A 15,960-nucleotide genomic window follows, 5' to 3' on the forward strand; every position below is an offset into this window, starting at 1 on the left:
AAAGTAACATTAGCAAATTTGCTGATGTCACAAAGCTGGGTGGCAGTGTGAAATGTCAGGAGGATGTTATGAGAATGCAGGGTGACTTGGACAGGTTGGGTGAGTGGGCAAATGTATGGCAGATGCAGTTTAATGTGGATAAATGTGAGGTTATCCACTTTGGTGGCAAGAACAGGAAGGCAGATTACTATCTAAATGGAGTCAAGTTAGGAAAAGGGGAAGTACAACGAGATCTAGGTGTTCTTGTACATCAGTCAATGAAAGCAAGCATGCAGCTACAGCAGGCAGTGAAGAAAGCTAATGGCATGTTGGCTTTTATAACAAGAGGAATTGAGTATAGGAGTAAAGAGGTCCTTCTGCAGCTGTACAGGGCCCTGGTGAGACCCCACCTGGAGTATTGTGTGCAGTTTTGGTCTCCAAATTTGAGGAAGCACATTCTTGCTATTGAGGGAGTGCAGCGTAGGTTAACAAGGTTAATTCCTGGAATGGCAGGACTGTCATATGTTGAAAGATTGGAGCGACTGGGCTTGTATACACAGGAATTTAGAAGGATGAGAGGGGATCTGATTGAAACATATAAGATTATTAAGGGATTGGACACACTGGAGGCAGGAAGCATGTTCCCGCTGATGGGTGAGTCCAGAACTAGAGGCCACAGTTTAAGAATAAGGGGTAGGCCATTTAGAACAGAGATGCGGAAAAACTTTTTCACCCAGAGAGTGGTGGATATGTGGAATGCTCTGCCCCAGAAGGCAGTGGAGGCCAAGTCTCTGGATGCATTCAAGAGAGAGTTAGATAGAGCTCTTATAGATAGTGGGGTCAAGGGATATGGGGAGAGGGCAGGAATGGGGTACTGATTGTGTATGATCAGCCATGATCACAGTGAATGGCGGTGCTGGCTAGAAGGGCCGAATGGCCTACTCCTGCACCTACTGTCTATTGCTAACCTGTTTAAGATACTTGCATTTATAGTACTGTATTGCGTAGTTTACTAATACCAGACTCCAGTGCGTTCTCCATTTCTGCTGGTTCTTTAACCCGGTCACGAGGTACATGACAAGAGTACATGTGTGTAGGCTCTTTCCACTTAGATTAGGAGAGATAAATACAAGAGGACATGGCTTTAGGGTGAAAGGGGAAAGGTTTAGGGGAAACATTAGGGGGAACATCTTCACTCAGAGAGTGGTGAGAGTGTGGAACCAGCTGCCATCTGACGTGGTAAATATGGGCTCACTCTTAAGTTTTAAGAATAAATTGGATAGATACATGGATGGGAGAGGTCTGGAGGGTTATGGACTGGGTGCAGATCAATGGGACTAGTGGAATAACATTTCAGCACAGACTAGAAGGGCCAAATGGCCTGTTTTCTGTGCTGTAGTGTTCTATGGTTCTATGGTTAGCACATTAGTTAGCATAATGCTTTACAGGACTAGTAATCAGGGTTTAATTCCCACTGTTTTCTGTAAGGAGTTTGTATGTTCTCCCAGAGACTGCAAGAGTTTCCTGTGGGTGCTCTGATTTCCTCCCACATTCCAAAAGACATACAATTAAGGTTAGTTAATTAGTAAGGTTAGTAAGAAATGGGCATGCTATGTTGGTGCCAGAGCCTACAGCACCTCCTCAAGGCTGTGTTGGCCATCAATTTGGAGTATACTAACATGTTAGGTTGTAGAACAAGTTTGCAAGTGTCCTCATGAGCCTCTGATAATTCCTTAAGCCCTGTGACCAACTAAACTGCATACCTGGGCAGCACACTGGTATAGAGGTTAGCGTAACACTATTACAGAGTTAGCGACCTGATTCAATTCCCACCATTGTCTGTAAGGAGTTTGTACATTCTCCCCATAACTGCTTGGGTTTCTTCCGAGTGCTCTGGTTTCCTTCCACAGTCCAAAGTCATGTGGATTAGTAGATTAATTGGTCACATGGGCTCATTGGGGTGGAAGAGCCTGTTACTGTGCTGTAACTCTAAACTAAACCAAACCAAGGGCTGTTGGAAGAACCTGCAGGTCTATGAGGAAGCAAGTCTTACCAGGTCAGATGCCTCCATCTCCATCTGCACCTCCACATCTGTGCCTGTATTTTCTTCAGCTCCACCTTATTAAGAAACATCAGAACAGCAAAACATGAGATATCAATTCAAGCAACACACACAAAATACTGGAGGAACTCAGCATGCCAGGCAGCATCTATGGAAAAGTTAAAGTTTTGTGCCAAAACCCTTCAGCAGGTCTAATTATTTAGCACTAAGATGAGCTTTGTCTCTTTTGTTCTAATTGTTGTTTCTTGTTAAAAATATTCATGATTTATGTTTAACATTTGTTTTTTCTTGTGAATACAGCTTATCTGATGTTACGTCTCTGTGATACTGCTGCAAGCAAGCTTTTCATTGCACCTGTGCACACATGGGCTTGTGCAGATGACGTTAATGTTGTGGCCACTACAGGGACGTGGTTGAGAGGGGGACAAGAATGGATGCTTAATGTCCCAGGGTTTTGAAGTTTTAGAAAAGATAGAGAGGGAGTTAAAATGTTGGGGGTGGGGGGGGGGGGAAGAGTTTCCACTACTAATCAGGGATAATATCACAGCTGCACTCAGGGGGGATACAATCGAAGGCTCATCAACTGAGTAGAACTCAAAAATAGGAAAGGTGCAATCACTCTGATGGGATTGTATGACAGACCCCCCAATAGTCACCAGTACATTGAGGAACAGATATGCAGGCAGATTAAGAAAAGGTGCATAAGCAATAGGGTTGATGTCAAGTGGACTTCAACTGAGACTTCATATAAACTGAAACCTTCTGAGTGCAAGAGGTTTAGATGGGGATGTGAAGGGCATGTTTTTTAACACCGAGAATGGGTGACCGGAATGCACTGTCTGGGGTAGCGTTAAGAGGCATATGCATTAGAGGCTTCTGAGAAAACTTTAGACAGGCACATCAATGTAATGAAAATGGAAGGATCTGGACATTGTGTGTGCAGAGGGATCGGTTAGATTGCCCATTTGATGACTAATTTAATTGGATTGCCACATTCTGGGTGAAGGGGCTGTCGCTGTGCTCTGTTCCATGTTCTAATAAACTCAATTTTGAATTCTCCTATTTTACGCCCCCCCCCCCCCCCCCCCCCCCAACAGTGAGCATTTCCTCTGTATCAGATAAAGCTTTAGGAGTGTTGACCTAGAGGTTTGTGTTCAAATCCCATGAGCTAGAGCAAAATATTCAGACGTGGCACAGGCATAGCCATTACCTCACTGCACCAGAGACCTGGGAGCTATCTCTGTGGAGTTTGCAAGCTCTTCCTGTGACCACATGGGGTGCTTCAGTTTCCTCCCATATCTTAAGGATGTGCAGATTGGTCAATGTAAATTAGGAGCTGATGTGAATGTAGGGAGAATAAAATCTAGGATTAGTGTAAATGGGTGGTTGATTTTTGGCACAGGATCAATGGGCTAAAAAACTTGTTTCTGTGCTGTATCTCTCTACAAAGGTAACGAGGTTATTAACTAGAATTAGATTAGATAAGTTTTATTTGGCACATATACATCAAAACATAGAGTGAAATGTTTCATTTTTTATTCAAAGACGAACACAGTCCAAGGATGTACAAAGGGGCAGGCCACAAATGTTGCCATGCTTTCAGCACCAACATGTTATGCCCATGACTCATGAACCCTAATCTTTAGAATGTGGAAGAAAACTGGAGCACCTGGAGGAAACCCACAGGGTCACGAGGAGAATGTACAAACTCCTCACAGACAGCGACAGGAATCAAAGCCAGACCACCAGTGCTGTATGTGCTATGCAATAAGCAATCGTGCACACCAAATCTCCAGCCGGTAGATATTAACAGATGTTAACTGATATTCTCACCACAGCTTCCTTCTAACATCCATAGTTAGGGCATGAGGGGACTGCTGGCATTCCGTGAACAACACCCGAGAGACAGTTTGGGACAAAACTGGCATGAAGTACTAGTAACATTCAAGTGAAAGGTCTACCAGCTGACCATAAATGAGGACCATCACAAGGCAGTAATGCTGCGCATTCCCTACCTGCACTCTCACTGCTCTCTCCCACCTCAGTTGTTTGGCTGTGCTCCATTCCAAACCTCAGTGACGTAGCAGACGATCCTGAGCTGAGAACCGTGCTGGTCAGCTGCGAAGGAGCGGTGACATCATTCATGCTTGAGCACCTTCCTATGAGACAGAAACATTTTGAGATAAGAGTGCAAGCTCATCTCATTCCATAATGCCCCATCAACTACTGCAGTTCTATAAAACCCTGGTTAGACCCTGATTATGTTCAGTTCACATCACTTTGTTATAGGAAGGATGTGGAGGCTACAGAGAGGGTACAGAGGAAATTTACCAGAAATGCTGCCTGGATTAGTGGATGTCTTATGAGGATAGGTTGAGTGAACAAGGATGAGGGTAACTTGATAGAGGTGTAAGAGGCATAGATAGAGTGGACAGCAAGAGACTTTCCCCAAAGTGGAAATGGCTAATACAAAGATGCATAATTTTAAGGTGATTGGAGGAAAGTATAGGGGAATGTCAGAGGTAAGTGGAGTTTTTTTTTCTTACACAGAGCAAGTGTGTGGAATACCCTGCCAGCAGTTGGTGGTGGGGAAACATAGTCATTTAAAAAAAGCTGTTAGGTACATGGATGATAGAAAAAATGCAAGTTTATGTGAGAGGGAAGAATTAGGTTTAAAGGTCAGCATAAGATCATGGGTCAGAGGGACATCTCACCACTCACAGGATCACAAGATTATAAAACAAATTACTTTGCTACTTTTTTCCTGGCACAGGAAATGTTGGATGGGAAAGTGTAGAGATTAAGATTCAAGATAGTTTACTGCAATTTAAAGTAGACAAGCATAAAAGAGATTGAAAAAAAATTGTTACTCCAATTCCCAAGCAGCATATAAAAATTGCACTAAGGTAAAGAACACAACAATAAAATAAAACAAAATAATAAAAACAAACACAATAAATACATCAGAAAGCTTAAGTACATAGATTGATTGTATGCCCATAAGGTGACGCTAGGCATGGGAGTGCCATCTATAAGGTAACTGGCAAAAATTGACAAAGTAGTGGTGGTGGAGGGTGTGGAGGCATGGGTTAGTGGGTGGAGATCAGCCTTACTGCTTGGGAAAAGTAACTGTTTTTAAGTTTGGTGGTGCTGGTGTAGATGCTTATGGGAGTGGAACAAACAGTCCATGAGCAGGGTGTGTGGGATCTTTCATGATGGTACTTGCCTTTTTCCAGCATATTTCTGTACATACGTCCTTGATAGAGGATAGGCTGCTGCCGGTGATGCGTGGGCAGTTTTGACTACCTGTTGTAGAGCCTTTTATGCAGTCCAGTTTTGTACAGTTATTTACTAAGATACAGAGTGAAGTAGGTCCTCTGGCCCTTCAAGCCATGCCACCCAACAATCCCCCAATTTAACCTCATCACAATTTACAGTGACTAATTAACCTATCAATAAGTACGTCTTCAGACCATGGGAGGAAACTGGAGCACCATGGAGGAAACCTACGTGGTCATGGGGAGAACGTACAAACTCCTTACAGGGAGTGGCAGGAATTGAACCAGAAAGTTCCTGACACCCTAACATGCTACAATTGATGCTCAATTTTTTAATCATCAATTTGTCTACATAAGAGGGAGCTTTACCCATTCCTTGTACACCATTATTTCTTTCCTGAAACAGCAGGAATGACTCTCTGTGTAAAAGCATAACTCTGACTCCATTCACTTTCTAATCTGCAGGAGCCATCCTTGAATCTATATAACTCTAAGAGATGATATACTAAGGCATTCACTGATCTAATATTCCCCCAACATTGAGCACAGCTTCAAAAAGCAATGCCTCAAGAGGGCAGCATCCATTATAAGGAACCCTCACCATCCAGGACATGTCCTTTTATCATTACTATCATCAAGGTGGTGGTACAGGAGCTGCAAGACAAACACTCAATGTTTTAGAAACAGCTTCCTCCCCACGACCATCAGATTTCTGAATGGCCCATGAACACTACCTCACTATTTTTGGACAATTTTTTTTTATTACTTATTGTAACATAGCTTTTATAAATGTTTTGCACTGTACTGCTGCTGCGAAACAACAAATTTCATGGCATGTGTCAGTGATAATTCTGATTGTGATTCCATAGCCACCATTTTCAAAGTTCTGAGATATAGATCATCAAGATTTTGGGTAGCAAACAATCTGCTGGAGAAATTCAGTGGGTCGAGCAGCATCAGTGGTAGGAAAAGAAATTATTAACATCTCAGGTCTAATCAGGACTCAACTTACTTCAGCTTAAAAGATAATTTCTTCCTACAGATGGTATCTCCAGCACACCTCTGCTCGAGATTCCTGTATTTACTATCTCTTGCATCTCCTTCAGGTCATTGGGATTTGCTGTCTCTGTATCTAATAGGAGTGTGTTTGCTTATATCAAAAACATGATGCTTTTTGAGGTTGTAGGAAGGTTCTGTGGAAGTTCTCCTTGGTCAGTGGAGATTGTATTCTGGCTCAAATGGAATAGCAAATTTAAATAATATTCCAGCCCAACCTTTAACCAGAATCAGATTTATTATCACTGATATACTGTACTATATTGAAATCCATTGTTTTGCAGCAGTACAGTGCAATACATAAAAACATTACTGTGTTACAATAAGAAATACAAAAATAAATTAGTGCAAAAAGAGAGCAAAATAGTGAAGTAGTGCTCATGAGCTGTTCAGAAATCTAATGGCCAAGGGGAAGAAGCTGTTCCTAAAATGCTGTGTGTGTGTCTTCAAGCTCCTGTGTCACCTCCCTGATGATAGTAATGAGAAGAGAACGTGTCCCAGATGGTGAGGGTCCAACATGACGGATGCTACCTTCTTGAGGCATCGCCTTTTGAAGAAGTCCTTGATGACAAGGAGGCTGCACTGTAGGAACAGGAACATAATGCCAGACGGAGGAACATGTTGGCTTTGGATGGGGAATAGTTGGCATTGTGCTTACAGCATTAGAAAGTTTCTAACAAGAACAGTCCATTTGGCCCAACAAGCTTGCCAAATTCCAATTTACATTGTGTTTTGAAATAACTATTGAGTTTTGATTTGAAAGTCTCTAAAGGTATTACTCTCAACTATACAACTAGGTAGTTTGTTCCATGTGTTCATAAATCCTGTGTGAAAAAATGCTTCCTGATGTTAATCTGAAATCTCCCTTTAACGAGTCTCCACCTATGGCCCCATGTCCATTAACTTTGAAGTAGCACTTTACTTTTTCCCTTAATGATTTTGAAAACTTCCATCATCTCTCCTCTCATTCTACATTTACTTAGGCTAAAAAGATTTAATTCTTTCAATATTTCTTCACATCTCATACCCTGCAGACCTGGAATAAGTCTAGTCGCCCTTCTCTGAACTCTTCACACCCCTCACAAAATATGGAGACTAAAATTGTACACAGTACTCAAGATGTGGCCTCAAGTGCATTATACAGCTTAAGGAGAACATCTCTTGACTTGAACTCCACTGAGCGCATTATATAGCCCAACATTCTATTAGCCCTCTTAATCGCTTCATGCATTGTCCAGATGTGGACAGTGATGAGTCTACCAGGACACCCCAATCCTTCTCATACAGTGCACTTTCTAACTGAAAACCCCCCCCATTGTATATTTATATTTAATATTTCTACTTCTTATAGGTAATATTTTACATTTACTTTCATTAAATTTCATCTGCCATTTATCTACCCATGCCTGGATTTTGTTTAGATCTAACTGTATTCATTCTGCTACCTGAATGTTATCAGCCCATCCCCTTAATTTTGTGTCATTGGCAAACTTTACTAATTTATTTGTTATGTGTTTATGCAAATCATTAATGCAAATTAAAAACAACAGCAGCCCCAAAACTGATCCCTGCAGATCCCCACTTTTAACATCTTCTAGGTTTATGATAAATACTGTCCCTTCCCCAACAGAAGTTCCCAACCCGAAGTCCATGTATTCATGCTGGGACTGTTTGATGGAAATAAATAAATAAATAGGTTTAAATATTAGAAAGTTATATTTATACCTATTAATTTATTGTAAGTTCAAAAGTTCAAAATAAATTTATTATCAAAGTATGTATATATCACCAAATTCTACCCTGAGATTCATTTCCTTACAGGCATTCACAGTGGAACTAAGAAGTACAACAGAGTCAATGAAAAACTACACACAAAGACCGATAAGCAACCAATATGCAAATATCAGAACAAATAAATAAATAAACACTGGGAACACAAGTTGTAGAGTCCTTGAAAGAGAGTCTACTTTGTGGAATCAGTTCAGTGTTGAAGTATGTGAAGTTATCCATGCTGATTCGGGAGGGTAATAACTGTTGCTGAACCTGGTGGTGTGGGACCCAAGGCTTCTATTCCTAAAGTGCTGGAGGAAACTCAGTAGGTTAGGCAGCATCTATGGAAATGATTAAACAGTCAACGTTTCCGGCCGAGACTCTTCTTCAGGACTGAAAAGGAAGGGGGAAGATGCTAGCATAAAAGATGGGAAGGAGGATAGCTAGGTAAAAGGTGAAGACAGGTGGGTGGGAAAGATAAAGGGCTGGGGAGGGAGGAATCTGATAGGAGAGGAGAGGAAAAAGGAAAGGAGGAGCCCCAGAGGGAAGTGATAGAAGGTGAAAATAGTAAGACACCAGAGTAGGGAATAGGAATAGAAGAAGAGGGAATTTTTTTTTACTGGAAGGTGAAATCAATAGTCATACCACCAGGGTGGAGGCTAACCAAAGAGAATATAAGCTGTTACTCCTTCACCCTGAGGGTAGCCTCATTGTGGTACAAGTGGAACCCATATGTCAGAATGGAAATTGAGATTGAATTGTTTGGCCGCTGGGAAGTTCCACTTTTGGTAGATGGAACAGAGGTGCTCAACAAAGTGGTCTCCCCACAATTTACAACAGCTCTCACCAATGTAGAGGAGGCCGCATCGGGAGCATTTGATCCCAGCAGATTTGCAGGTGAAGTGCTGCCTCATTTGGGGTCCAGAATGGAGGCGAGGGAGGAAGTGAATGGACACGGCTGCTCACAGGGATAAGTGCCGGGAATGGACACGGGATTCACAGAGGCAGTGATCCTTGCGGAGTGCTGGGGGGGGGGGGGGGAGGTGGGGAGGCAAGGACATGTTTAGTGATAGGTTCCCTTTGGAGATGGTGGAAAATGTGATTATAAAGTTTCATCTCAGTGTGTATAACAAGATCCTGCGAGCATCAAAGTTGTAATTGTACCTGTGCTATCAAATGGCTGCTGAATTACTTGCATTTCCAGCATCTGCAGATTTTTTTCATATTAGTGAATTACTTAGGGGTTAAGTGTTTCAAAAAGGACAGGGAGGCAGGTAAAAGGGGTGGTGGAGTGGCATTGCTAAATGAGGATAGCATCACAGCTCAGAAAGGAAAGACGTGAAGGAAACATACTGAATCAATGGGGTGGAAATCAACCCTTTTGAGAGTTTTCCACAGATCCCACCCCCATAGCAACAGAATCACTGAGGAGCAGATCAGGGGCAGAAATATCAGGACTGTCATCATGGGTGACTTGATAAAGATGTACAAGATGATAAGAGGCATAGATCAAGCAGAGACCCAGAAAGACCTTTTTCCCAGGGCAGAATAAGAGGGGACATAATTTTAAGGTGATTGAATGAAAGCATAGGGGGCATATCAGGAGCAGGATTTTTTTTACTGCCAGGGTAGAGGTAGATACATTAGGGACATTTAAGAGACCCTTAGATAGGTACATAAAGGAAAGAAAAATGTTGGGCTACATGGAAGAGAAGGGTTAGATTGATCTTAGAGTAGGTTAAAAGGTCAGCACAACATCAGGAACCAAAGGACCTGTACTGTTCTACATTATACGTACCTGTATTGACCACTTCCTCTGGGAGCTCATTCCAGGTACTCAGTACCCTCTGTGTAAAGGGGTTCGGTCTTTGGTCTCTTTTAAATCTCCCCCCCCCCTTACCATATTTCTGTGCCCTCTAGTTTTGGACTTCCCAACCTTGGAGAAAAGACCATGGACACACACACCCTTACCCATACCACTCAACATTTTATAAACTTCTACATCTAGAAATAAAGAATATATATTTTTAAACTAACATCTGGAAATACCACCCTGCTATGGAAGCTCCAACGCATAGGATCAAAGAAGCTAACAAAAGTTGTAGGTTCAGCTAGTTCCATCACTGCACAACCATCCCCACAATCAAGAACATCTACAAGAGGAAGTGTCTCAAGAGGCAGCATCCACCATGAAGGACTTACACCATCCGGGACATACCCGCTTCTCATTGCTACCGTCAGGAACCTGAAGACCCACTCACTCAGAATCAGGTTTATCATCATTAACATATGTCATGAAGTTTGTGATAACAACCTGGTGAGGACCAACACTGAAATCCACCAACCAGAATGTATTATCTTCTGTGTGCTTGGAACAAAATGCTTCACCGGAGCACTGACCAGCTAAAAGGGAGGTGGCGTGTCAGAAGGACTTGGTTTGAGAACTTCTAGGGTAATACCTCTACAAACAATAGTGATACTAGTGATTCTATCTAAGAACCAGGGCAGACAACCCTAGAGCTATGTTGGCCAGGGTACAGTCTGTAAGGCATGTTTCTGTTCTCACAATCTGTACCACCATCCCCCGAGGTTTGAATGGAGGATATTGCAAAACTGCAGGCTAGGGCCTAGAACTAAATGTGTTAACCAGCCCCACCTACCTTTCTTGATTAACTTTGAATTATCCCCTCCTCCACAGATAATTTTCCTCACGTTTTCCCGCAACAGAGCAGTTAATTTCCAGTCTAATCCCCGGTTTTAACCCGTTTACCTCCCTAGATCTAACCGTTAACCAACCTGTTTGTTTCAATTAACTTTATTTTAACCAGTTTTAAGATTTTTTTAAATTCCGGTTTAGCACCCCTGTTTTAACCCGTTTCGCGCCGAGACCTGATTTATCCATGTTGCCCTAGTCTATCCCGATTTAATTGTTTTTCCCCGCGTTAAACCCGATTTGTCCTGAGATTAACCAGTTTTAGGATCTTAATTCGTTGCTTTTAAATATTATTCCGGTTTAACGGCTGTTTTAACCCATTTCGCGCTGAAACCTAAACGTTGTTCAGTTCTGTCCCGGTTTAACTATTTGTTTTATCCCGATTTTCCAACCCGCTCTCACCTTGGTCCGCTGCGCCGCTCAACCCAACTTCGCTTCTGAAACCCCAACTCTTCCGCAGATTGAAAGCCAATAAACCAATCAGTCCGGAGCTTTAGTTCTCCGCTCCGCCCACCTCAACCAATGGGCAAACACCGAGCACAGTTGGTTGAGGAACAGCTTGATCCGTTGGTACTGTTTCCTTGGCAACCGAGGAGGACTGCCCAGGTGAAACTAACCGTCCGTCCATTACCCTGACTCGGGGAACTGATTGGCTGCTGCTGTCGTTGTCCATGGAAACCAGACGCGTTGGTCAATGGTACTTTAAAGGTGCAGACCCTGAACCTAAATTGTGGGATTTATTAATTTATTCCATCACACCGCCATTAAATATTTACCTAATGTGTTGACCTAATTAAAGTAACTACTGCTTCCAGACTTTAAAAACACAAAATGCTGGCAGAACTCAGCAGGCCAGACAGCATCTATGGGAGGAGGTAGTGACGACGTTTCGGGCCGAAACCCTTCATCAGGAGGGTTTCTACTTCATACTGCTTCCAGACTTTACTCACTTTCCCAATAATCATAAATTCACAGCAAATGAGGCCGTTCAGCCAGTCGACTCTGTACTAGGTCTGTTCCAACGGGCTGCACACCGCTGTTCGCTCCCTGATCACATTCGTTTTCAATATGTATTCATTTCCCAGTGGGAATAAAATAAAATGCTGGGGGAACTCAGCTGGTCAGGCAGCATCTGTGGCAGAGACTTTTCATCAAAACCTTTCTGATTTGGAAATAGCAACACACTCATTGAATTCACCCCTGCATCGAGAAATTCCCGTTTCCCGTCGCGCATGCTGATGTCCTGCTGATGTTGCAAAAACCTGTATTTAAATCCGGGGCAGCATTTTCCCCCCCGCTTATTTAATCATCTGGCTGGCGGCTCCCGTCTCTGTCCACTGACCCTACAGCAGAGCTGAGACGGAGCGAGCTCTGAGAGGAAGGGGAATGTTATTGGACATTCCAGCCGGGGAGAAGGGCGTGTGACTTCGAACAGTTATGCCCGTACAGGTGGGCTGAGCCATCTGCCAGCCTGTAGCTTGAACCGAAGCCAGGCACTGCCAGTCCGCTGATTGATTTAATTAGCTCAGCATTCACTCTGCAATCTCCTTCAGCTGGTCTCCGTAGGCGAACCTGTCATCTTAATTCATCGCAGTTCGACGGAGTCACCTCCACAAGTCCTTGTGCTCCTATCGCCCCGGGTTGGAGCAACGGAGGCGCCACAGCATATTTCTGGTTTCAGCTGAAACACGGCGAGCAGAGAGAAAATCAGTTAGTCCTTGCACCCTTCTTCAAAGTGAACTACCTCAGTGGCCACTTTTAGTGTGGGAGAGGAACTCGAGTCTGCTGCTGTAGCCCATCCATTTCAAGGTTGGACGTGTTGTGCATTCAGAGATGCTCTTCTGCACACCACTGTTGTAACCTGAGGTTATTTGTCTTCCTATCAGGGTGAACTAGTCTGGCCATTCTCCTCCGACCTCTCATTTTCGTCCACTGAACTGGAATGTCTTTTTGTTTATTTGCTTTTGGACCATTCTCTGTAAGTTTAAGAGATTGTTGTGCATGAAAATCCCAGGAAATACTCAACACCAGCCTGTAGGCACCAATCTATCTAAGTCACAGTTCCCCATTTCAATGTTTGGTCTGAACAACAACTGAGCCTCTTGACCATGTCTGCATGCTCTTACACATTGAGTTGATGCTAGGTGACTGGCTGAATAGATATTTGCATTAATGAGCAGGTGTACAGGTGTTGGGAAGAATTATGCCCAAGGAAAGACCATGCTCCCCATGTCTACAACATGGCACATAACAAATGGATGTGCAGCTGTGCCTAATAAATGGAGCACTGAGTCCATAATCCCACACACACAGGCAGAACCCCTGTATAAGCTGAGGCAGGGAGAATCCGAACACAGAGTGGGATAGTGCAAAAACACACCCTGCAGCCCACTAGATCTGTGCAGAGAAAAACTGAACCACTCCTTTTGCCCACTTGTGGCCCATGTCAACACCTGGAGAAACTCAGCAGCTCAGGCAGCGTCCATCAAGGGGAATAAACAGTCAGCGTTTTGGGCCAAGACCTTTCATCCACGTCCCCAGCCTGCATATCCAAGGCCCTTTCTAAAGACCTCTTAAATGCCACTTTGTGACGGCATGATCATGTCATCGCCAGTGACCCCAGTTCAAAGGAGTTTGTACGTTCTCCTTGTGACCGTGTGGGGTTTCCTCTGGGCGCTCCAGTTTCCACCCACATTCCAACGACGTACGGTTATGCTTGGCAAGCTGTGGGCAGGTTACGTCAGCACTTGCGAGCTGCCCACAGTACATCCTCAGACTGTAACCAAACGGCACATTTCACTGTATGTATTGAGGAACCTGTGGCAAGTAAAGATTAACATCACCTGTTATTATATAAACTCCTGTCAGGTCTCTGCTCGCCCTTTGAGAGCTGCAGAGAAAAACAACGCAGGTTTGTCCAAGAGTTGATCACCACGTGGCGTAGTGGTTAGCGCGAGGCTATTACGCTTTCGGAGTTCTATTCTGCTGCCATCTACAAGGAGTTTGTATGTCCTCCCCATGATAACAGGCTGCCCCAGTTTCCTCCCACAGTCAGAGTTCAGAGTACATTTATTACAGCATTGAGATTCACCTCCTTACAGGCAGCCATGAAACAAAGAACCCGTTAAAACAAAAAAATACCATTGAACACCCAATGTGCAGAAAAAAAACAAATTGTGTGCAAACAATAAAAGTAAGCAAACAACATTCAGAACTGAAGTTCATGAAAGTGAGTCCACAGTCACGAACAAATCAAAATGATCATCTACTGTAGCCTATCCAGGCCATGATAATGAAGGGAAATTCTTCCATCTCACACAGACACATACCTTCTATTTGGTTTTACCAGAATACCGATGGCCAGGAATGATTGAATACTCACCAGTGTGGAGGGATGAAGTGCAAGTCCACATATTCTTAAAAATAGCTAGACAGATCAATAGGCTGATTAAATAGGAACTGCCTTCCTATGTTAGCAGAGGCACGTGATGGTAATTCAGAAGAGATTCTAGTGCAGCTGTATACCACCTGAATCAAACCACATTTCCCAAGTGATGTCATAGAACAGAGAGGGTGCAGAGCGGATTTATGAGGGGTTTGCTTGGGCATTTCCCAAGCTGCACCACTCTATGACCGGAAAAAAGTCAGGTATGAGGAAGGAATTCCCTCTCACAGGCTCCCCTCATCCTTCCCTTTCTCCCACTTTCCTCTCCTATCAGATTCCTTCTTCTTCAGCCCTTTCCATGACCACAAACTTTCTAGGCAAATGTTTCTATGAAAGTGGTTTTCATAGCCCCTTTCCACCTATCACCACCCAGCTTCTTACTTCAGCAGTCCTCCTCCACCACTGACCTTTCCCCTCACCTGGCCTGACCTATTACCTGCCGGCTTCTACTCCTCCTCCCTCGCCTTCTCATTCCCCTGGTTTCCTTGTTGGATTTATCAGTTTTATTTGGGCCTCCAGTTCTGTTGCTGCACCTACTTTCTACAAGTGTCCAGGACAAAGAAGCAGACGGGAGAAACCACTGAGGTTTAGTCATTAATCCAGAAGCTTATACCCACCCACCAAACTGCCTTTTCCAAAAGCTCCCCCCGGAAAGCACCAAAGAGCCATGAAAAGAAAAACACATCATCTTAAAAGTTTCTTCCACCAGGAAGTTGGTCTAATCAACCATTCTAGTCAGCCCACCCCACCCCCTCTATATCTATTGACCCAGAGGTCATAGATAGATAGATAGATACTTTATTCATCCCCATGGGGAAATTCAACTTTTTTCCAATGTCCCATACACTTGTTGTAGCAAAACTAATTACATACAATACTTAACTCAGTAAAAAAAATATGATATGCATCTAAATCACTATCTCAAAAAGCATTAATAATAGCTTTTAAAAAGTTCTTAAGTCCTGGCGGTAGAATTGTAAAGCCTAATGGCATTGGGGAGTATTGACCTCTTCATCCTGTCTGAGGAGCATTGCATCGATAGTAACCTGTCGCTGAAACTGCTTCTCTGTCTCTGGATGGTGCTATGTAGAGGATGTTCAGAGTTTTCCATAATTGACCGTAGCCTACTCAGCGCCCTTCGCTCAGCTACCGATGTTAAACTCTCCAATACTTTGCCCACGACAGAGCCCGCCTTCCTTACCAGCTTATTAAGACGTGAGGCGTCCCTCTTCTTAATGCTTCCTCCCCAACACGCCACCACAAAGAAGAGGGCGCTCTCCACAACTGACCTATAGAACATCTTCAGCATCTCACTACAGACATTGAATGACGCCAACCTTCTAAGGAAGTACAGTCGACTCTGTGCCTTCCTGCACAAGGCATCTGTGTTGGCAGTCCAGTCTAGCTTCTCGTCTAACTGTACTCCCAGATACTTGTAGGTCTTAACCTGCTCCACACATTCTCCATTAATGATCACTGGCTCCATATGAGGCCTAGATCTCCTAAAGTCCACCACCATCTCCTTGGTCTTGGTGACATTGAGACGCAGGTAGTTTGAGTTGCACCATATCACAAAGTCCTGTATCAGTTTCCTATACTCCTCCTCCTGTCCATTCCTGACACACCCCACTATGGCCGTGTCATCAGCGAACTTCTG

At 43.6% G+C, this 15,960-nt stretch overlaps 1 protein-coding gene across 1 annotated transcript in view; it reads right to left on the bottom strand.

Annotated features, from left to right (window-relative positions):
- dnah2 (dynein, axonemal, heavy chain 2) overlaps positions 1 to 11,308 on the bottom strand; it is a 497,351-nt gene extending 486,043 nt beyond the window's left edge. Inside the window, exons 1-3 of the mRNA XM_073049044.1 lie at positions 11,261 to 11,308; positions 4,057 to 4,200; positions 2,033 to 2,097 (exon numbers count right to left, since the gene is read on the bottom strand). Of these exons, the coding sequence (XP_072905145.1) occupies positions 2,033 to 2,097; positions 4,057 to 4,186 (195 nt within the window). The 5' untranslated portion in view covers positions 4,187 to 4,200; positions 11,261 to 11,308. The remainder of the gene's footprint in view (positions 1 to 2,032; positions 2,098 to 4,056; positions 4,201 to 11,260) is intronic.
- Positions 11,309 to 15,960: the final 4,652 nt, after the last annotated feature.

The sequence above is a fragment of the Hemitrygon akajei genome, chromosome 6 (genome assembly GCF_048418815.1).
Source record: "Hemitrygon akajei chromosome 6, sHemAka1.3, whole genome shotgun sequence".
In the NCBI taxonomy this organism is placed as follows: domain Eukaryota; kingdom Metazoa; phylum Chordata; class Chondrichthyes; order Myliobatiformes; family Dasyatidae; genus Hemitrygon; species Hemitrygon akajei.